The following is a 22221-nucleotide window of genomic DNA, read 5'->3' as shown; positions in this document are numbered from 1 at the left end:
GCGCTTTACAATTGATGCCTCTCATTCGCCAGAGCAGTTAGGGGTTAGGGGTTAGGTGTCTTGCTCAAGGACACTTCGACACGCCCAGGGCGGGGTTTGAACTGGCAACCCTCCGACTGCCAGACAATCGGTCTTACCTCCTGAGCTATGTCGCCCCATACACACACACACACACACACACTCATACTAACACACACTCACATGCACACTCACACACACATACTCACTCACACACACGTACACATGCACACACACACACACACACACACACTCACTCACTCACTCACTCACTCACACTCACACACACACTCACACACACACACACACAGGCAGTACCTCTTGCGGGGTTTGGAGCCTAGCTGCTGCAGACTCTGCTCCTGGGTGTAGAACATTAGCGAGCGCTGCTGGGAGGAGATCAGCAGCACCTTCTGACTGTACTCCAGCTGCACTATGGGAGATGGCTCCTCTAACAGCAACACAGGACTGCACACACCCTGGAACACACGCGCACGCGCGCACACACACACACACACACGGTGAGAACACATGAACACACACACACACACGCGCACGGTGAGAACACATGAACACACACACACACACACACACAAACACACAAGGTGAGAACACATGAACATGCACACACACACACACACACACACACACACGGTGAGAACACATGAACACACACACACACACACGGTGAGAACACGAACACGCACACACACACACACACACACGGTGAGAACACATGAACACACACACACACACACACACGGTGAGAACACATGAACACACACACACACACACGGTGAGAACACATGAACACACACACACACACGGTGAGAACACATGAACACACACACACACACACGGTGAGAACACATGAACACACACACACACACACGGTGAGAACACATGAACACGCACACATACAGTGAGAACACATACAAGCCCTCCAATAAATACGCACTCACGTTCAACTACACCGTCCATCATGCACATCTGCTGACTGCACTAGCCCTAATGCTAATCTAGCCTGCTACCATCCAGCTTCAGGGCTAATTACACTGAACTACACAGTCCATCAGGCAAATCTTCTCACTCCCCTGCAGCCAGCCCAGAGCCCCTCCCACAGGAAGTGCGCCCACTCCCCCTCCCACAGGAAGTGCACCCACTCCCCGTCCCAAAGGAAGCTGTCCCAGAGCCCCAAATCCCCACTGCACAGAGCAGTCTGCACATCTAAATCCAGGATCAGCTTCTAAGGGCTCAAATCCAAATAAACAGATGACGTGAGGCTTTTCAAGGTGATCACTAAAATCTGTATCAACAATGGAATTCAAGCACTTCTAAGTAAAAACTATTTCTCCATAAAAAGCTTTAAATTTTTTAAAACTTTTAGGACCTTCATTTTAGTTTTATTAACTCATTCCCAGGGTTCTCTTTATCCATAGTGATTTCTGGCCCTGAAAGACCCCATAAACAGCCTCTTCCTGAACCCTGGAGTCCAAGGCCCCCTGCTGGGGAGTACTGGAAATGCAGATGTTGCTTAGACTCTGGATTATCTCTTTGGAAATTTAAAACAATAAATGTGTGATATATTTTGTGATATATTTCCATATTAGCATTAGTGTGGGGTACATGTGTGGGGCATGGGGCAATTAATCAGCATTAGTGTGAGGTACATGTGTGGGACATGGGGTAATTAATCAGCATTAGCGTGGGTACCTTTATAGGGGTTAAGGTTGGTTTTGGGTCAGCAGAAGCAGTACCTGTGAGGAGTAGGGGGTCAGGGTTCGGTTAGGGGAAGCAGAAGCACTACCTGTGTGGGGTTGGGGGCCAGGGTTGGTTTAGGGTGAGCAGAGACAGTGTGGATTAGGGGGTCAGGGTTGGGTTAGGATTGGGTCAGGGTTGGGTCAGGGTTGGTTTTGGGTCAGCATAAGCAGTACCTGTGTGGGGTAAGGGGTTAGGATTGGGTCAGGGTTGGTTTTGGGACAGCGGTACCTGTATGGGGTAGGGGGTCAGGGTTGGGTTAGGATTGGGTCAGGGTTGGTTTTGGGTCAGCAGTACCTGTATGGGGTAAGAGGTCAGGGTTGGGTCAGGGTTGGTTTTGGGTCAGCAGTACCTGTATGGGGTAGGGGGTCAGGGTTGGGTTAGGGCTGGGTCAGGGATGGTTTGAGTCAGCAGTACCTGTGCGGTGTAGGGGGTTAGGGTTGGGTCAGGGTTGGGTTTGAGTCAGCAGTACCTGTGTGGGGTAGGGGGTCAGAGTTGGGTCAGGGTTGGGTAAGGTTTGGGTTAGGGTTGGTTTTGAGTCAGCAGTACTTGTGTGGGGTAGGGGGTCAGGGTTGGGTTAGGGTTAGGGTTGGGTCAGGGTTGGTTTTGAGTCAGCAGTACCTGTGTGGGGTAGGGGGTCAGGGTTGGGTTAGGGTTAGGGTTGGGTCAGGGTTGGTTTTGAGTCAGCAGTACTTGTGTGGGGTAGGGGGTCAGAGTTGGGTCAGGGTTGGGTCAGGGTTGGTTTTGAGTCAGCAGTACCTGTGTGGGGTAGGGGGTCAGGGTTGGGTTAGGGTTGGGTCAGGGTTGGTTTTGAGTCAGCAGTACTTGTGTGGGGTAGGGTTAGGGTTGGGTCAGGGTTGGTGTGGAGTCAGCAGTACTTGTGTGGGGTAGGGGGTCAGAGTTGGGTCAGGGTTGGTTTTGAGTCAGCAGTACCTGTGTGGGGCAGGGGGTCAGGGGTGGGTTAGGGTTAGGGTTGGGGTTGGGTCAGGGTTAGGGTTAGGGTTGGGGTTGGGTCAGGGTTGGTTTTGGGTCTGCAGTACCTGGTCCAGATCCACAGAGGAGTACACCACCTTCCCCTTGTCGTCTCCAGAGAAGAGCTTCATGCCGTTTGGGCTCCAGGCCAGCGCGGTGATGGTGCTCTTATGCAGCCCAACCACGTCAAAACGCCGCAGCTGGAACAGGAAACAGCCAGTCAGCACACACCTCACTCACAGAGCCAATCAGCACACACACCTCACTCACAGAGCCAATCAGCACACACACTGATATGCCGCAGCAGATGACAGGAAACAGCCAGTCAGCACACACCTCACTCACAGAGCCAATCAGCACACACACCTCACTCACAGAGCCAATCAGCACACACACTGATATGCCGCAGCAGATGACAGGAAACAGCCAATCAGCATTCACCACTCACTCACAGAGCCAATCAGCACACATCTCATTCACAGACCCAATCAGTACATACATCTCAATCACAGGACCAGTCAGCACACACCTCTCACTCACAGAGCCAATCAGCATACACAGCTCACTCACAGAGCCTATATAGGTTACTTACCAAAAGAACTCATTCTGACCTGTATCACTAAAATACAGGTAGCATAAAGCGTGTGTGTGTTTAGGGCTGTCAAAAAATTAAAGTTCGAAAACTATTCGAAAATGTTGTGCGTGCACATGTGTGTGTACCAGGCCAAAGTATTTCAGTAGCATACAGGGATAGATGCTCATACAGCGTCAGGCCCTGATTGGCTAATCTGCAGGCCCTAGAGGTGATTGACAGGTAGTTCCCCCACCTGTTTGTTCCTGCCAGGCAGGGGGGAGACTAGCTGGAAGAGAGCGACCCGCCCCGACGCCGTGCCAACCGCCACCAGGTCATCAAAACAGCTCAGAAGCTTCACTGCAGAGACGGGCTCCGATTTACCCTGCAAAACCGGGCACACGCGCACCAGGGCACGCACAGAGAAACACACAGGCAGGCACATAAACGCAGGCGCAGCACAAACACACGTGCCAGCGCGCGCGTCCACATACACGCACGCAATGGAAACATCTATTAAAAAGAAACGTTGTCTGACTCATTTAATGAACATAAATGGTAATAAATGTTACTCTCACATGCCCCGAGTAAAGTCATCACATCACAGGGCAGACATTTATATAGTATAGCAAGAATATATATTTGCGCAGGAAACTGGCTCCACGCACACAACAACTGCTCCACGCACCTCCAGGTTGTACTTGTTCATCTGGCTGAGACGCCGGCAGTAAAGGTAAAGCATGCCGATGCTGCTGCCGACAGCGATGTAGTCACTGCTGGCGTCCAGCGCGGTCAGGTACACCAGCACGGAGCGGAAGCCCTTCTGCACCTTCGCGGGGATGGAGTTCAGAAGGTAGTACAGCGGGCAGAACTCCTTCAGGAGCGGCGGGGTGGTGTGCGTGGCCATGGCAGGGTGCGGGCGGGGCTGAGACAGAAATGGCAGTTTGTTAGCTGACATCACAAACTCCAACAGAATTCAAACTAATTCATTCCAACTACAAAATGTTTATTTCGCAACACATACGAGATCACACCTGCTAATAGGGCTATTAGCTAACCCTATTCCAAGCTAGCACACTGGAAATAAACATCACTCGTTTTAATAGATACAACGTTATCGATATGAGCTAGCGAGCTCCTAATAGCTTGGCCGTTAAGCATAAAGCATTCTAATTACTATCTTGATTAAATAGCCAGATAACCTTGGACATTTATATACTGAATCTAGAAAGCCACTCCGACACTGATGGTGCTGGGTGTTGACATTGGCAGGACAGACACCAGCCAGCCGCCGAAACCCTTCCAGCTCTTTAGCTTATCATGTCAACAAAAGGTTTGGAAACCGTCTTCAAAGATTGTCAGCTAACTAGCTCGATTTATAATCTAGCTCGTTAAGGATCGGATATCAACATATTCTTGAGATGTTTATATTTTCGCCAGTACTAACTGTGACAAATCAGTCATGCATAATTTCATTTTCACATCCACGGACTGCACACATGCAACATCACGATCGATGTATCGTTAAGTTAGTAACTACTGTCCATACTGTAACTAGTGGTATATACGGTAGCTAATGTTAGCTAGCTATTCAACTGTGATAAGCTGTTCATTTATCCGATATTATTCAGAGAAAGCCAAGTAAGCTAGCGCTAGAGTGCTAACGTTAGCTTTACGGGTCCAGTTCAAAGCACAAAAGCTGGCTAATAAACAGTACTGAGAAAACAGGCAGCTGGACAGCTTACATTGAGTACAAGCGACTTCTCCTACGGAATAACAGGGATGTCCATTTACCGACGCTGAGGTGTTAAAATGTTGCCAGACAGATATGGAGCTACAATACTAAACCGCCGATTTTAAAAGAGCTAAACAGGTGAATTATTTCGCAGCTGTATCTCTCTTTCCCCAGACGGCAACATAGCTCCCAAATGGCTCGACAGGCTGTGACTGTTGACACCCGGAAATGACGTAAACAACAGGACAAACGCAATGCGACTGCGGGTGTGGTTTAGAGGGTTGAGCACATTTTTCAGCACCTGATTGGACAGTTCCCACAATGGTCCTCTTGACCTCCAGCTGTGGTTAAGTTTCAGCTGGCTCATGGTCCAGGCCCGATGTAGGGACTAATAACCGCGCATTCAATAATCAGCTGACTTTTTTTTTTTTTTTACATTACATTACATTACATTACATTACAGGCATTTGGCAGACGCTCTTATCCAGAGCGACGTACAACAAAGTGCATAATCATAACCAGGAACAAGTGTGTCGAAAACCCTAGAGAGAAGTACCGTTCCTAGTGCAGGGAACAACCGCATAGTTCAACTTGGACCCTGAGGGATAAACTGATTAATACTAACACAAACGAGAACAGCAACAACGCAGTCTATGCAAAAAAAACAAGCAGTATTATAAGACGATATAGACGAGTGCATTAACTAAGTCACCTACGAAACAGCTACCTAGTTACAACCCTAAGCTTACGGTTAATTTAGAGATTACAGGGAGGCAGGGAGGGATGGGGAGAGGTGCAGCTTGAAGAGGTGAGTCTTCAGTCGTCGCTTGAAGTGGGTCAGTGTCTCAGCTGTTCTGACCTCCACGGGGAGGTCATTCCACCATCGTGGGGCCAGGACAGACAGGAGACGTGTTCGGGAAGCGCAGATGCGAAGAGGGGGAGGTGCCAGGCGTCCTGAGGTAGCGGAACGGAGGGGTCTGTCTGGCATGTAGGGTTTGAAGATCTTGTGGAGGTATGCTGGGGCTGATCCCTTGACTGCCTGGTATGCTAGGACCAATGTTTTAAATTTGATGCGAGCCATAACAGGCAGCCAGTGGAGGGTAGTGAGCAGGGGAGTGACGTGGGAGTGTCTGGGGAGGTTCAAGACCAATTTAATTTTTTTAATTTAATTTAACTGTAATTTTCTGTTACAGTAACATTAAAATTATCTTCTGAGACTTATTAATGTTAAATTCCTTTTTCATCTCAGTCAAACGTCACAATAAAGCTTAGCAGTTGCATGCAAAACGCTAGTGTTATAATTCAATTTTTTTCATTATATGTTTTAATGTGAACTTTGATGCATTTGATTATGCACGTATGGGAGGTTTCTCTTGCTCGCCGCTCCCATTCTTGCTTCAGCTTATTGGTGAACCGTGAAGATCGATATTCTATAATTTTATTTATGTGATATTTATAAAATGATATGATAAAATTGTATATCCTATACATTAGCTAGTAAATGTAGATTTTATCTCTGATTTTGGGCAAATTCAGACAGTGGTTTTTAATGAGATGTTCCCTTCATGTTCAATAAAGAGGAAGAACCGGTCCCTGGCCGGACGAAATCTGGGGACAGCCTGATAAATAACGTTAATTACGCGATCCATTTTATTGGCAACGAACAATACTATCAGACAACAAACCAAAGGCCACTGTGAAATTGCCATAGGCCACAGGAGAGTACCTCCAGAAGTACACTTGTCTTTGCGACAAAATTGTGTTTTATTTTGATATTTTGAGTTTTTCATTTGAACCCGTTATTATTTCAGTAACGGGGCGGTTTTTCCTCGATAAAATTCAGGCCTGCAATGGTCATGGATCCTTCTAATAACCCTTTTATTAGATTAATGTTTTTTTTTTCAGAAACATATTGGATCCGTTGCAGTGTGCTTAGCTGCAGTTTAAACCCAAAGTTTAAACCTCCTCACCACATAACTGCATTATAACTGGAACAGCTACCCAAATCTGTGAAACAGCTGTGAAATAAAGTTTTGTTGTATTTTAAGCATCCAATTGTAATGCAGTGCTGTGGTCTAGATTTAAACCTCGGGTTTAAACTGCAGCAAAGCACACAACATTTGACGTTATTTCTTGGGTTATTTACTGAGACGAAATTATTTTTTCTTCATCGCTTGGCTTTTTGATTTTTTATTCATGATTCTTGCATTACAAAACTATTCTTGTCGTAACACCATTGACCAATAAAACTACAGGATTATTATAGGCGGGACGGACCAATCAGAACGCGAGTTCCCACGCGGTTCTTTGTGTCTGAGAGCGGGTCAAGAACAGGATTAGGAAACCACTCTTGACGTAAAATGTGCATGTTAGGTTTTTGACGGTGTGGAGTGCGTAATAAGTACCAAGTCAAGTGTTATGTTTTAGAGACTAGCTACTGTTTGGAAACTATGGAAGGTAAGGTGTCAATTTGGTTGCATGGTATTTATTTTGCTTTCCGAAATTTAAGAGTTAGCCAGCTGGCTAAAGCTAAATCGTCATGTTGTGGAAAGTGGCTGCGGAGCTGCGAACAAGCTATACGAGCTACATTCTTTTGTTGGTGTATCTATTTCTAGGTTTGGTTTCTCATACATACATTACGTTAACAAAAGATTATCAGAATGGGTAGCTGACGTGACGCTATGATGATTTTTTCCAGCCAAAAGTCCCGGTGCCTCTACACCGTGCAGAAAACCGGTTCTGAGTGGAAGCGCACGAAAGCTGAAAGACAACGCGGCGGACTGGCACAACTTCGTAATGAAATGGGACCGACTAAATGACGAGGGATCCACGATCGCGAACCAAATCGTAAACTTAAAGTTGAGCAAAGAGTAAGTGTGAATCCTATGCAGAGCGCAGAATCATTCAAATGTTTTCCTCATCTACTATCCGGTACAGCTGCTCCACATGGGTTCAAAAGCAAGCAGCCAACAGAAGCTTCCATTTGTCCGCATGCAGTTAAACGGTTCTCCACAGAAACTAACGCAGTTTCACAGCGATGCAGAGCACGACAGACTGCTCAGTATCGGCATTAACAAAACACCCTGTTTATGTAAAAGTGTAAACTTTTAAATTTACATTCGGTTTCACTGAAAATAATAATTCATACATGGTACCTGTTTGACAGAAAGTGCCGTCTGGCGTTATATAGGGACATATCTGCGTGTTACTGAGGTTAGTTTTCTTCAGCACAAGAGAAGGAACCTTCATTCCCAAATAAAATACCGGTTCCCCTCTCAATACACGTGCGCCTCTGTGTCCTCAGGGCGGTGAAGGAAGCGGACATCGCCGAAGACGGTGGCCAAACCGCCATTACCCAGCGCACAGGAAGCGCGTCTGCAGCCGCCGCCGAGCTCGAGGATCGGTGTTCTGCATTGGTGGTCATTTTGGAGAAGATGGTGAGATGAAATGTCACCAAGACGCTTGGCAATATCATCACCTTGGACTGGATTTTTAAAACGTGTCTTAAAGAGAATATGGTTCTGTGTTTAGGCTCACCTAGTATCCAAAATGGAAAAGTTGGCCTCTTCAACAAAAGGTGTGTGTGAGCTGCAGGAATTCCAGCAGGAGCGCACAGGTGTGTGTGCACCTCTGTTTCATACCTGGCCAGTTACACACTTTGGTGAGTGCACAGAAGACCCGTCACACAGACCCCAGCGCTCTGATGTGGGGTGATATACAAGTATGAGTATGAAGGCATAATTTAGCCTTTAATGAACCCCTACCCATCTCTCCCACAGCAACATCCATGTCTCGGAGCACTTGCGTATTACATCTACTAGTGCTAATGGAAAACCTTTTTTGTTAATGACCATTTGATTATTTTTCAAAGTATATTTTAGCTGGTTATCTCAAGACCAGTATGAAGCTATTTATAAATAAAAGATGGTTGATGGTTGATTTCAGTGTAATGGTGAAATATGGCAGTTACTCACCTTTGGGCCAAGGCTGAGATCTTTCCGGACTTGAGGAGCGGGATGTTTCCTAACGTGGGCTCTCTCTGCAGACGAGGTCTCCTCCCGCCTCCTGCGCTCCTACACGGAGGAGCTGGCTCTGAAGGAGGTGATCGTGGGGGAGATCGCGCACACCTGCAGGTCGGACCTGGCCCTGGTGTACCTGTCCTGCTGGCTGTACCAGCCCTACCTGGAGCAGAGCAGCACAGTGCAGCTGGAGAGCCTGCTGCTGGAGACTGGGCACAGACCACTGTGAGCACAGACACACACACACACACTCATACATACACACACCTCATACACACACACACACTCCACAGCTGCCTGGAGCTCTCCACATTTGCACAAACCGTAAACTCTGTGTTTGTGATGGCTGAGACGAATCTGGACTTTACCGATTGCCCGACAGCCCCACAGGACGGAGCACTGATGCTTCGCAAGGAGGAGGTTGCAGGTTTGAGTCCAGGCTTTCCGGATCTTCTCTGCATGGAGTTTGTATGTTCTCCCCGTGTTCGCGTGGGTTTCCTTTAGGTACTCCAGTTTCCAAAAGTCATACCATGACTATGACTTGGTAAAGGCATGCGAGACATACTGCTGCCTCTGCCAAGCCACTGGCCACTGGCCTTTTATACAGCTGGATATTTACTGAACACTGCTCAGGACTTCTGATCATTACAGCACTGCTGCTTGCGCCATGAACCCTCTTTTAACTTCTGCTGCATAAGAATAAACACCACGCTCTGTTTAAATAATGTTTTTAAGTTTAATTTCCCTTCAAAATGTAGCTTTCAAGTTATTTTTCTGACAATTGTGGGCATGTTACAACCAGCATTTGTAACATAAAAAAGTAATAAAACACCTGGGTCTCTTTTTTTAAACACTTATATTTTTATATACATATGAACACGTGTGCTGAAAGCTTAAGGAGGGGAAAGGGGGGCTTCGTGGAAAAACTTCAAAAAGGTTTGTAGAAATATTCAAAGAATGCTGGAACTACAAAAATCCACAGAAGTGTTTCTTTTGGGGGGGGGTCTTGGACGCAGCTGAGGTTGTGTGGGGGTGGGGCGCTCAGGGATGGTTTTCTGATACCAGCACCCCCTCTGGCTGTGCCCCCATGTCGATACCCAGCAGAGCCTGCACGGTCTCTAGGGGAACGGTTTCCAGGGGAACAGTATCTGGGGTGCGGATGTGCATGGTGGTCCCATCAGGGCTGGTTACTATGACGATGCGATCGGAAGCCAGCACGCCCCCAGGCAGGATCAGGCCCTCCTCCGTCTGGATAAAGACCTGCTCCTGAAGCTCCACTGAGTCCCCCAAAGTCTGCCTGACTGTGCCCCCTAAACACACAGCCTGCACCTCTGCCCCTGCACAGCCAAGCTCCTGAGCATGCTCAGTTTGGCCAGGCAGCTGTGTAACAGCGTGGGTCTGAGCATGCTCAGTTTGGCCAGGCAGCTGTGTAACAGCATGGGTCTGAGCACTGTCCTGACTGCTGGCTCTGTAGCTGTGGTCCAGAGGTACCACGTCACTGCCCAGAACCTGCTCCAGCTTCTGCTTTTCATCTGCCATGTCACAGCCATTCAGCTCCACCCCCTGGCCTGGCTCCGCCCTCTGTGTGTGTGAGGGGGCGGAGCCTGCAGGATCAGTGCTGCTGGCAGTCTCCTCCGCACTGTTCTCTGCCTGCGGTGGGGGGAGCGCCAGAGGGTTTTGGGGGTGCGAGGAGAGCTCCATGCGCTGGCACCCCAGCACCTCTGTGGCGCTCTCCTCAGGTGAGAGCGATCCGGTCACTAGGCAACGGTCCTTCAGGGGAATCTGCTCTACAGAGCCTGGGAATGAGTCCACGCCTGCGGACGGAAGAGGAGAGACTCGTCTGTGCGCTCAGGAATCAGTATCAGGAGCACGAGCAGATCAGACTGGCTCAGCCCACACCCTACTTTCACTCCTACAGCTTTACCGTTTAACCAGTAGAGGGCCACAGCGAGCCACAGCAGGCTGTAACCCTACCATTAAGCTTATATTCTTAGCTTCTCAAGGCTGTTGCTGCTGTGTGAGAGAAGAGTTCTGGGTTGTGTCTCAGAACCCGAATCACCTGCAGCTGTGGGAGCGGTCCGGTTCTGGGTCAGGAACGTTCCGTTGGGTTCCGTGTTGCAGGGATCCACTTTAAAGCGCTTTGCTGGTGGCAGGGCTTTACAGTCCTGAGAGGGAACAGATAGGAAATCAGCTTAAAGAGCACAGATCCACTTCCTGTCTGCATGTGGAGCAGATACAGGGCAGATGCCTGGGCCCTACCTCTCTTGCTTTTGCATTTTTGGGCAGGTTGCCCATGGCAGGTTTTTCGGAGGGGGCGGTCTGTAACCTGGTCACCAGGTCTCCAATGCCCAGCGACTGACACACCTGCAGCAGGAAAACAGCATTAACCTATACCCTACATACCCAACACCTATACCCCACACATATACCCTAAACCCCACACATACCCAACACCTATACCCCCCACACATACCCAACATGTATACACTAAACCCCACACATACCCTACACCCCCCACACATACCCAACATGTATACACTAAACCCCACACATACCCAACACCTGTACCCTACACCCCCCACACATACCAAACACCTGTACCCCACACCTCACATACATACGCAATGCCTATACCTTATACCCCACATATCCCCAACACCTATACCCTACACTCCACACATATACCCAACACCTATACCCTACACCCCACACATATGCCCAACACCTATACCCTGCACCCCACACATATGCCCAACACCTATACCCTGCACCCCACACATATGCCCAACACCTATACCCTACACCCCACACATATACCCAACACCTATATCCTGCACCCCACACATATGCACAATGCCTACACCCGACACATATACTCAATACCTGCACCTGACACCTACACCCCCTATCTGCACCCGATACATACCCCAAACCAACAGCATACGCCTACACAACACCCTGACCCCACAACTACAGTTACCCTTCATCCCTCACCTACACCCCCGTACCTGCGGGTCTCGGACTTCCAGCACAGTGTGGGGTCCCGGGCCATGGGTGGAGCTGAGGTGCTCCTGCGCCATTTTCTTCACCTGGGCGTGGAGCTGCTCAAATTCGCGGTACACGTCTGAAAACTGCGGCCTGGTGGGACGTCCCTTATCCACCTGTGGATGTAATTACAAACTATTCAAACAGAACATAAACACAACTGACCTGTGAGCTGTTCCAACTGTCAAATTACCATTCAGTACAATATTCTAAAGCCTGCAGCAGTCCATACTACACCACTTTCTTTCTCATGTATTTTTCCCGTGTGCATGTGTGTGTGTGTGCAAGGCAGATGTTTGTGGTGCCTCAGTAGGAGTGTGTGTGTGTGTGTGTGTAAAAGGTTTGGGGTGCCTCAGTAGGAGTGTGTGTGTGTGTGTAAAAGGTTTGGGGTGCCTCAGTAGGAGTGTGTGTGTGTGTAAAAGGTTCGGGGTGCCTCAGTAGGAGTGTGTGTGTGTGTGTGTGTGTGTGTAAAAGGTTTGGGGTACCTCAGTAGGAGTGTGTGTGTGTGTGTGTGTGTGTGTGTGTAAAAGGTTTGGGGTACCTCAGTAGGAGTGTGTGTGTGCGTGTGTGTAAAAGGTTTGGGGTACCTCAGTAGGAGTGTGTGTGTGTAAAAGGTTTGGGGTACCTCAGTAGGAGTGTGTGTGTGTGTGTAAAAGGTTTGGGGTACCTCAGTAGGAGTGTGTGTGTGTGTGTGTGTAAAGATTTGGGGTGCCTCAGTAGGAGTGTGTGGTGTGTGTGTAAAAGATTTGGGGTGCCTCAGTAGGAGTGTGTGTGTGTGTGTGTGTGTGTGTAAAAGGTTTGGGGTACCTCAGTAGGAGTGTGTGTGTGTGTGTGTGTGTGTGTGTGTGTAAAAGGTTTGGGGTACCTCAGTAGGAGTGTGTGTGTGTGTGTGTGTGTGTGTGGTGTAAAAGGTTTGGGGTGCCTCAGTAGGAGTGTGTGTGTGTGTGTGTGTGTGTGTGTAAAAGGTTTGGGGTACCTCAGTAGGAGTGTGTGTGTGTGTGTGTGTAAAAGGTTTGGGGTACCTCAGTAGGAGTGTGTGTGTAAAAGGTTTGGGGTGCATCAGTAGGAGTGTGTGTGTGTGTGTGTGTAAAAGGTTTGGGGTGCCTCAGTAGGAGTGTGTGTGTTAAAAGGTTTGGGGTGCATCAGTAGGAGTGTGTGTGTAAAGGTTTGGTGCTCAGTGAGGTGTGTGCTGTTGTCAGTAGATGGAAAAGGTTGGGGTGACCTCATGGCCAACGGGAGTAACACTTTGCACAGCACCTTCATCATCAGACAGGAACTACCCAACGGTCAGACCTGGCACAACGAGAGAACCATCTCCACAGATCCTACATTGCTCACCACGTCAGTACCTGCAACAGAGCACAGGCGCTGTCAGCACAACACCCAGAACACAGCTACAGCACGGTACAGGTGTGCTGCTCAGGTACAGGTGACCTGTACAGATACAGGTGAGCTGCTCAGGTACAGGTGAGCTGTACAGATACAGGTGAGCTGTACAGGTACAGGTGAGCTGTACAGATACAGGTGAGCTGCTCAGGTACAGGAGAGCTGCTCAGATACAGGTGAGCTGCTCAGGTACAGGTGATAAGCAGGCCCTCTCACCTCCTTCAGCCGCGCTCTCCTCTGGGGTGGCTGCAGCGCCCCTGAGATTTTGGGGGGTCTGCCGGGCCTGCCTCTCCGAACTGAACGTGCTGTAGATCTGGGGCGTCCCGCCCTCCCTTTGGGCCGGCCAGGGCCAGGAGCCAGTGCCCCCTGGAGGGGCAGGGGGTCAACCTGCAGAGAGAAGGCACGCAAAAATTAAAATACTGACCCCTCAGTAGCACCCCCCTCAGAGCACCAGAGGGTTAGTCTGACATCATTCACTGAAACTCATACTTCAGGAGCTCAAGGACTACAAATACCACAATCCCATACCATTAATCCCAGTCATTAAGAATTAGTTCTTAATGACTTGCCTGGTGAAATAAAGGTGAAATAAAATAAAAATAAATCCCATAGGACTGAGAAAGTTCACAAACCAGGCTTCACTTCCTGATCATCATCCACCATTTACCCAAAGCTGTGTTTAAAGTGGTTATTATGAAATCCTCTTCTTAAACCACAGGAATGTGCACAAAATATCTGGCTGCAAGGAGTTGTTGCTCTTATTCACCAGTGGAATGATTATGTGTGGGGGAAAAAAAACCATTAGGCACAGCAGGCCCCAAAAACAGTCATAACACTACACGCACAGTTCTTAAAGTGAAGATTAGCGCTATCACACTATGTAACCCGAACCCAGCATCCTTCTCTTACTTTCTCCCTCTGTGCTGTCGATGGAGCAACGTCTGAGGTTGTCACGGGGACGGGCTCTGTAGGATCTGATGAGATCTGACTGGTAGATGTGGAGGAGCTGTGCCCAGCCAGTGCCAATGTGGAGGCAGAACCAGTGGGCGTGTCCGTTCTGCTCCCCAGAGGAGGGGCCAGGGCAGCAGCTGGGCCTGTGGGCGGGGCTGGGGCAGCAGGCGCCGCCTCCTCGTGGGCGGGGTTGAGTCTGTAGTGTCGGGTCAGGCCCCCCAGCCCGATGTAGGCTTTCTCACAGCTCCTGCACTTGAAGGTCCGGGTGCTGAGGTAGATGTTCACCGCGGCAACTGTGTCAGGGTTCTTGCCCCCCACCACGCCCCCCTCCCCCGCCTCCTCCTCCACGCTGATCTCGGAGTAATCGTCGGAATCCGACTGCCGCCCGTCCGCCAAGTCCTCGGTCTTGATGAATTTGTAGTCCTTCACTTTGTGCTTGGGGGGGCGGGACACCCGGCCGGACCGCGTCTGCACCTTCTGGGGCCTCCGGGTCTTCTGCTGCTCCTTCTGCCGGGGGGGGGCGGCGGGGGGCAGGCCGGGGGCGGGGCCACGAGTGGGGGCGGGGCGGCCAGCTCTGCCGTTGACGGGGGTCTGTAGGGGTACTTTGTGGAGCACGGGTATGGCCCCGCCCACCAAGGGGGCGGGTCTCTGCAGCAGGAGCTGGATAGGCGGGTCCCCGGGGGTGGTCAGTAGGTACTGCTGCTGCCCAATCACTGGGGTGATGTGGATGATCTGAGGGGCAGGCACGCCCGCTTTGGGGGCATGACCTGTGGGAGGAACCCGCTGCTGGAGCAGGGCCAGGGGAGGGGCGGGGCATTTCCGGGCCTCCTGCTGAGGGGGCGGAATCGGCACCTGGATCCGGATGGTCTCCAGCTGCTGGAGAGACAGCAGGAATTAGGACGGTCTCATAGCAACAACCAATCACAGGCTGGATATATAAGAGGGGCCCAGAGCAACCAAGTGTGCAACCAAAATAATTCTACAGTAATGTTCTCAACAATATTAGACCAATGCCTGCTGGTCCACTGCACTGCTAACCAGGTCAAGCACCATTAGCCATTAGGACCATCAGTGGTCTATATTCGACCCTTCAGCCCATCTAGCCAACCAGCCAAGTGTTTAAATAAAAGCATTTTCAGCCAATCAACATGCTTCTAATTAAAAGTAAACATTTAGCCAATCAGGACTGTGCAACAGGCCAATGGATATGCCGCTGAAAAGGGGCGGGTCCACTGAGCAGAGCCACGTGGTTACACAGATAACCCTATGCACCTTTCACACTCAGTCCCCCCCCCCCCCCCAAAGACCTTTTACACCCTGTCCAGGTAACCCCCACGCACCTTTTTCTGGATCAGGCGCGTGCCGTTGTTGGACTGGCTCTGCTGTAGCGCCACTTGCTTTGCAACGTTTTGGAGCTGTTGCGACGCGTTCTGCACGATGCACAGCGGCGGCGGCCGGACTGCGGCGTCCTGTGCCGGGCTTCCCGCCGTCAACACGCAGCCAGGAGGGAGTGAAATGCAGCCGGGCAGCTGCTCGGACACCGCCGGCACCTGCTCCTGCCGTTGCGCTGGGGCAGGCCCGCCGTGTAGCTCCACCTGAGCGACAGACTGCTGGGACCGACTGACCTGATCGATGACTTGTTGCAGTTCGTTGGGCGCCAGCGCTCCGCCGTGGCTGAAGTGGGATGTCGGCGGTCGCTGCTGTTGGAATAAACGAGCGGCTTCATTCTCCGTAACCTCCACGAGCTGCTGCTGAGCCAGCTGCTCGACCAGCTGCCGCTGCTCCTCCGCCGTTAAGCCCGTGCCTTCCACAAAGCTTCCGTCCGGCTGCACATAAATAATGGTGGTTGTTGCTTCAGATGAAGTATCCACAAGCTCGCTGTTCACCGAAGACAAATCTGCCGTTGTGACCGTCTCGATACCGGGTGTTTCGACGAAAGACGTTATGATGTGGCGTTCCAACAGCAGTCCATCGCCCGCAGTCGGGCTTGCCACCTGGTCGTCCTGTCCGAGCTCTGCCCCCTTTTCTACAGAGCCCTGAAAATACTCTCCAATAACGGGGTTTTCTGCACTGTCTTTCACTGCCGAAGTCAGTTCCTCGCCATTGCTGCTTGCGTTGTGCGTACTGTCCGGCACGACCGGGTCCCCGCTGTGCGCCAGCCCCGCCACACGGTGCAGCGGAGCCGCGCTGGAGCTCTCTCCCTGCTCGGCCCCAGCTGTCATGTTGCTTTCATCCTCCTTGTCCGCCATTTTGATTGGAGTAAACGTCCAGGCAGGAAGAGTTGCTTGCAAAACAAAGTAAATCTCAGTCGATTTTTTTTTCCACACCAAAGTCTTTAAAACGAGACGTGTGGAAAAAAGGACTATGTGTACGAATGTTAATTGAAAATGTGCGAAAATGACGATGTAACTATTACTATCGCAGCTTTTTAAAAACGTCACAGGAGGTTGTGGCGCAAAGGCGAAGTTTGTATTGAACTGTGACTGGTCTACAGGCCTGCCAGTCACGCAGTCCCGCCTCTCTGTATCAGCCAATAAACCGAGACCTCCCCCACACAGGGATGGAGGGCGGGAAAGTACGGGTCACTGTTGAGTACAGTTTGCACGCGTAGTATTTGAAGCGATTCGCAAAAAATTCGTTGCTTGCGTCGGTTAATTTCGTTGCTTGGCGTGCAATCACTTACTCATTCTCATTCAGTAACCTAAAAGCCGCATTTCTACGGGATGCATTTAGTGAATTAAGCTTGCCCAGAGGTAGAATGATATATAGACTTGCTGCCACTCTTGATACCATGCAAATTAGGGTCCAAAGCTTATCCTAGCCTAGTGTCTGGGGATGTAGCTCAGTGGTAGAGCGCATGCTTCGCATGTATGAGGTCCTGGGTTCAATCCCCAGCATCTCCAAGAGGTTATTGGTTGTTTAATTTGAACATTATGGATCTTGTTGCTTGAAGTACCATGAGTGCTTTCATGTGCTGCTCCTGATTGGCCGGCTCTGGGTTCACTGTACAACATAAAATGCTTCTGGTGCCTTGACTCAAACTGTTCATTACCATAACATATTCTGTACTGGATAATGTGACTGTTACATTTAAAAAAGTATTTGAATTCTCATGCTGCAAGTAACTTCAAATGAAACTTATTAAATAATTTGACTTACATACAGTTTATAGAATGAGACTATGAAAAGATTATAAAAACCAGAAGTAAAACTCCAAGTGTTGTCAGAATATTCAGATTTAATACAAAAAAAGGTTTCAAATAATTAGCCACGGTATTTGTTTAGGATTATCAATAAAAGAGAACAAAATTAATGGGTAGATTTATTTGTAGGAATCCATATTTTTAATTCACATCCAATCTTCACAAAATCTTCACAAAAACACATAAAAACAAAAACAATCATTACAAGTTTAAATTTCTGCTACAGAGAAAAATTTTAAAGAACATTATGAGAAAAAAGTGTGATGGGTAAATTTACGCATATTAAGCTAAATTCACAGGTAAATTCATGCATATTAATCTAAATTCATGCATATTAATCTCAGGCATTAATGTCACACTTGGTGCGTCTCTCTGGAATCTGGCAGAGGCAACGGCCTGTCCTGAGCAGGAGTTTATCTGCCTGTTTACAGCATCAAAACCCGCAGATTTCAGCTCCACTGATTTACTTCCTCAACACGCTCTCCTGCAGTTCCCAAGAGTGTTGCAGCTGTGCTTCCTGTTTCCTGTTGCAGACCAGGCTCCACCCCCTCAGAACAGACTTCTTACATCTTGAACAACTTCTTAAACATGCTCTTGTTCTTCGATTTCTCTTTGGCTCCATCTTCAAGTGAGGTGGCTGGTGGAGCAGGGGGCGGGGCTGTGGGGGGCAGTGTCCTCTGCGGGAGGAAATCTGAACAACACAGCAGAGTACAGCGAATCAGCAGGGCCCTGTACTGCAGCATCAGACACACAGGAGAGAGTAGCACAGTCACACACAGGAGAGAGCAGCACAGTCATAGAGGAGAGAGTAGCACAGTCACACTGGGGAGAGAGTACTACAGTCACGCACAGGAGAGAGTAGCACAGTCACACAGGGAGAGAGACAGTCACACAGGAGAATAGCACAGTCACACACAGGAGAGAGCAGCACAGTCATAGAGGAGAGAGTAGCACAGTCACACTGGGGAGAGAGTACTACAGTCACGCACAGGAGAGAGTAGCACAGTCACACAGGGGAGAGAGTACTACAGTCACACACAGGAGAATAGTACAGTCATACAGGAGAGAGTAGCACAGTCACACTGGGGAAAGAGTACTACAGTCACACACAGGAGAGAGTAGCACTCCCACACTGGGGAAAGAGTACTACAATCACACACAGGAGAGAGTAGCACAGTCACACACAGGAGAGAGCAGCACAGTCACACACAGGAGAGAGTAGCAGAGTCACACAGGGGAGAGAGTACTACAGTCACACACAGGAGAGAGTAGCAGAGTCACACACAGGAGGAGAGCACAGTCCACAGGAGATGCACGTCCACACTGGAGAGAGTAGCAGAGTCACACAGGAGAGAGTAGCACAGTCACACACCGGAGAGAATAGCACAGTCGCACACTGGAGAGAGTAGCAGAGTCACACAGGAGAGAGTAGCACAGTCACACTGGGGAAAGAGTACTACAGTCACACACAGGAGAGAGTAGCACTCCCACACTGGGGAGAGTACTACAATCACACACAGGAGAGAGTAGCACAGTCGCACAGGAGAGAGTAGCACAGTCACACACAGGAGGGAGCAGCACAGTCATACATAGGAGAGAGCAGCACAGTCACACTGGGGAGAGAGTAGCGCAATCACACGCCGGAGAGAGCAACACAGTCACACACAGGAGGGAGTAGCAGAGGTTAGTGTCCAGGTGAGGGAACCTGATTGGCTGGTTGTGAGGTTAGTGTGCAGGTGAGTGTAGTCTGATAGGTTGCATTACATTACAGGCATTTGGCAGACGCTCGTATCCAGAGCGACTTACACAACTTTTTTTTTTTTTTTTACATAGCATTTTACATTGCATCCATTTATACAGCTGGATATATACTGAAGCAATGCAGGTTAAGTACCTTGCTCAAGGGTACAACGGCAGTGTCCTTACCCGGGAATCGAACCTCCGACCTTTCGGTTACAAGTCTAGTTCCTTACCCACTGTGCTACACTCCGGCCTATCGAATGACGAAAACCCTAGAGAGAAGTACCGGTCCAAGTGCAGGGAACAACCGCATAGTTCAACTTGGACCCTGAAGGTTAAACTGATTAACACTAACACAACGAGAACGGCAACAACGCAGTCTATGGAAAAAATACAAGCAGTAGTTAAGACAGTTAATGCACCTAAGTCACCTACGAAACAGCTGCCTAGTTACAACCCTCAAGGTTGGTTGAGAGGTTAGTGTAGTGTGCAGGTGAGGGTACCAGATAGGCTGGTTGTGTGGTTAGTGTGCAGGCTAGGGTACCTGATTGGCCAGCAGGGTATCGGTGTTTGTTGTAATAGGTGTGTGAGCTTACCTGATTGGCCAGCAGGGTATCGGTGTTTGTTGTAATAGGTGTGTGAGCGTACCTGATTGGCCAGCAGGGTATCGGTGTTTGTTGTAATAGGTGTGTGAGCGTACCTGATTGGCCAGCAGGGTATTGGTGTTTGTTGTAATAGGTGTGTGAGCGTACCTGATTGGCCAGCAGGGTATCGGTGTTTGTTGTAATAGGTGTGTGAGCGTACCTGATTGGCCAGCAGGGTATCGGTGTTTGTTGTAATAGGTGTGTGGTGGTTTAGGGGGCGGCTCCACGTCAGCCTTACTCTCCTTTGCACCTTCCTCCCCTCCTGCTAGAATCAGAGTGATGTCATAACCTCCACTTAGAGCTACACCAGCTACATACATCATTATCATCATCATCACCATCATCATTACCATCATCATTATTTGATCAATGTAATCACTATCTGTTATTGTCTCCTCAAACCTGTGCATTTGCATTTGTAATGTTCAGGCTGCAGCGCTCTCAGGTGAGACACTCACCTGCCTCCAGATGTGACTCCGCCCGGGCAGAGTCTGTGTGAGGAACTTCTGTCTCAGACCCCTCTTCTTCTTTCAGTCTGAATGGAGCGATGCCCCTAGAATGTGCATAAATAGTGATGGCATAAAGCTATGAGCCTATTAGCCACATTACATTACATTTATTTGGCAGACGCTTTTATCCAAAGCGACGTACAAAAAGTGCATTTCATGGTCATAGACAACTGCTAAACACAGGTTCAGTAAGGTACAATACTTATTTTGTACAGCTATTTCTAGCCAAGAACACAGTTTAGTTCACACAGTGAACACTATTCAGACCTAACCTCTGCAAAGCCAACTAGGCAGAAGAATACGCTACAGTATTAGGACAAATACAAATTACCAGAAAGTGCTGGGATGGGGCAACATGTAACAAGTGTCATGAAAAAAAAGGGGGGGGGGGGATTTAGGGTGAAATATACAGCGTGATGGTGGTTAGTCTAGGTATAGTCTGAAGAGATGAGTCTTCAGGCCATGGCAGAAGATGGATAGTGAGGGGGAGGTTCGGAGAGGGACGGGGAGTTCGTTCCACCACTGGGGAGCTAGGGTGGAGAAGCTCTGTGATCCCTTTGGGCGGGTGGGAGGGGTTACAAGGTGTCCTGCTGCCGCAGAGCAGAGTGGTCGAGCAGGCACATAGAATCGAGTCATGTCCTGCAAGTAGATGGGGGCTGTCCTGTTGGCAGCAGTGTAGGCAAGGGTCAGGGCTTTGAACCGGATCCTGGCAGCGACCGGTAGCCAGTGGAGTGATCGCAGCAGAGGAGTGACGTGGGAGAATTTGGGAAGGTTGTAGATGAGTCGGGCAGCGGCATTCTGAATGTGGCTGTATGGCATCTGTAGTGGCTGTATGGCACAAGCTGGCATTAGCTTTCATTCAAATGATAGTGTTAGTGTTAGCATTAGCATTGGTGGTTGCATTAGCTCTAGTGTTAGCACTAGTGATTGGGTCAGCTCTCCTGTTGTTATTATGTTAATGCAAGTGTTAGCATTTGTGATTGTATTAGCTCTAGTGCTAGCGTTAGTGATTCTGGTAGTGTTAGCATTAACAATTTTGTTGACTCTAGCATTACCATTAGTGATTGTTTTAGCTTTAGTGTTAGTGCTAGTGTTAACGTTTATAATTGCATTAGCTCTTGTGTTAGCATTGGTGATTGTGTTAGCTCTAGCATTAGCGTTAGTGATTGTGCTAGCTCAAGGGTTTGGTGCAAGTGCTAGCATTAGGAATTGTGTTAGCTCTAGTTTTAGCATTAATGATTGTGCAACCATGAGTAATTGTGTTGGCTCTAGTGCTGGTATTAGTGATTGTGTTAGCTCTAGTGCTGGTATTAGTGATTGTGTTAGCTCTAGTGCTGGTATTAGTGATTGTGTTAGCTCTAGAGCTGGTATTAGAGATTGTGTTAGCTCTAGTGCTGGTATTAGAGATTGTGTTAGCTCTAGTGCTGGTATTAGAGATTGTGTTAGCTCTAGTTCTAGTATTAGAGATTGTGTTAGCTCTAGAGCTGGCATTAGTGATTGTGTTAGCTCTAGTTCTAGTATTAGAGATTGTGTTAGCTCTAGAGCTGGCATTAGTGATTGTGTTAGCTCTAGTGTTAGTGATTGTACAGGGCGTAAAACAACAACAGACCAAAAAACAGACCAGACTTAGTGGAGGCTTTTCAGCTGACCAGCCCCTCAGCCCTTCAGCCATG

General features: G+C 49.1%; 4 protein-coding genes and 1 non-coding gene across 8 annotated transcripts in view; 2 read left to right on the top strand and 3 right to left on the bottom strand.

Annotated features, from left to right (window-relative positions):
* The window catches only part of tecpr2 (tectonin beta-propeller repeat containing 2), a 38767-nt gene extending 29614 nt beyond the window's left edge, over positions 1 to 9153 (bottom strand). Inside the window, exons 1-5 of one of the 2 annotated variants that reach the window (XM_064306731.1) lie at positions 9026 to 9153; positions 4005 to 4241; positions 3573 to 3701; positions 2814 to 2945; positions 337 to 494 (exon numbers count right to left, since the gene is read on the bottom strand). In XM_064306731.1, the coding sequence (XP_064162801.1) occupies positions 337 to 494; positions 2814 to 2945; positions 3573 to 3701; positions 4005 to 4223 (638 nt within the window). In that variant the 5' untranslated portion in view covers positions 4224 to 4241; positions 9026 to 9153. Of the gene's footprint in view, positions 1 to 336; positions 495 to 2813; positions 2946 to 3572; positions 3702 to 4004; positions 4242 to 5061; positions 5290 to 9025 lie in introns of those variants that run through there. The other variant, XM_064306723.1, reaches the window with a different exon arrangement.
* Positions 5948 to 9921, top strand: cinp (cyclin dependent kinase 2 interacting protein). Of its 3 annotated transcripts, none has more exons than XM_064306760.1 (5): positions 5948 to 6063; positions 7750 to 7921; positions 8356 to 8488; positions 8583 to 8712; positions 9097 to 9921. In XM_064306760.1, the coding sequence occupies exons 2-5, from the start codon at positions 7848 to 7850 to the stop codon at positions 9297 to 9299; spliced, it is 540 nt and encodes a 179-aa protein (XP_064162830.1). In that variant the 5' UTR covers positions 5948 to 6063; positions 7750 to 7847; the 3' UTR covers positions 9300 to 9921. The 3 variants fall into 3 exon arrangements, with proteins under 3 accessions (XP_064162830.1, XP_064162822.1, XP_064162815.1); XM_064306752.1 differs by lacking the exon at positions 5948 to 6063 and adding an exon at positions 7348 to 7508 and having other exon boundaries at positions 8583 to 8667; XM_064306745.1 differs by lacking the exon at positions 5948 to 6063 and adding an exon at positions 7348 to 7508.
* znf839 (zinc finger protein 839) lies at positions 9787 to 16916 on the bottom strand. The gene is made up of 8 exons (XM_064324968.1): positions 15793 to 16916; positions 14411 to 15328; positions 13657 to 13888; positions 13454 to 13464; positions 12079 to 12243; positions 11330 to 11434; positions 11130 to 11235; positions 9787 to 10884 (listed from the first exon to the last, which is right to left on the bottom strand). Exons 1-8 carry the CDS (start codon positions 16699 to 16701, stop codon positions 10112 to 10114), a joined length of 3219 nt encoding a protein of 1072 aa, XP_064181038.1. The 5' UTR covers positions 16702 to 16916; the 3' UTR covers positions 9787 to 10111.
* A 367-nt stretch (positions 16917 to 17283) lies between these two features.
* On the top strand, positions 17284 to 17355 carry trnaa-cgc (transfer RNA alanine (anticodon CGC)). Its single transcript has one exon. It is a non-coding gene; the product is annotated as a tRNA-Ala (tRNA).
* A 315-nt stretch (positions 17356 to 17670) lies between these two features.
* sptbn5 (spectrin, beta, non-erythrocytic 5) overlaps positions 17671 to 22221 on the bottom strand; it is a 71255-nt gene continuing 66704 nt past the window's right edge. Inside the window, 3 exon segments of the mRNA XM_064324851.1 lie at positions 17671 to 18346; positions 20200 to 20304; positions 20498 to 20592. Of these exon segments, the coding sequence (XP_064180921.1) occupies positions 18219 to 18346; positions 20200 to 20304; positions 20498 to 20592 (328 nt within the window). The 3' untranslated portion in view covers positions 17671 to 18218.

The sequence above is a fragment of the Anguilla rostrata genome, chromosome 1, assembly GCF_018555375.3.
Source record: "Anguilla rostrata isolate EN2019 chromosome 1, ASM1855537v3, whole genome shotgun sequence".
Classification (NCBI taxonomy): domain Eukaryota; kingdom Metazoa; phylum Chordata; class Actinopteri; order Anguilliformes; family Anguillidae; genus Anguilla; species Anguilla rostrata.
The sequence above is the reverse complement of the archived record's forward strand: the minus strand, read 5'-3'. Positions and strand labels throughout refer to the sequence as shown.

What these genes read in the sequence shown, in the direction of transcription:
- cinp (XM_064306745.1), top strand. An exon ending in AACTTAAAGTTGAGCAAAGA is followed by an intron (nt 7,922 to 8,355) that starts GTAAGTGTGAAT and finishes CTGTGTCCTCAG; the next exon opens with GGCGGTGAAGGAAGCGGACA. An exon ending in TGGTCATTTTGGAGAAGATG is followed by an intron (nt 8,489 to 8,582) that starts GTGAGATGAAAT and finishes TTCTGTGTTTAG; the next exon opens with GCTCACCTAGTATCCAAAAT.
- znf839 (XM_064324968.1), bottom strand. Translation starts at nt 16,701, where the DNA reads ATGGCGGACAAGGAGGATGAAAGCAACATGACAGCTGGGGCCGAGCAG. An exon ending in CGCGCCTGATCCAGAAAAAG is followed by an intron (nt 15,329 to 15,792) that starts GTGCGTGGGGGT and finishes CTGTCTCTCCAG; the next exon opens with CAGCTGGAGACCATCCGGAT. An exon ending in GACCGCTCCCACAGCTGCAG is followed by an intron (nt 10,885 to 11,129) that starts GTGATTCGGGTT and finishes TTCCGTCCGCAG; the next exon opens with GCGTGGACTCATTCCCAGGC.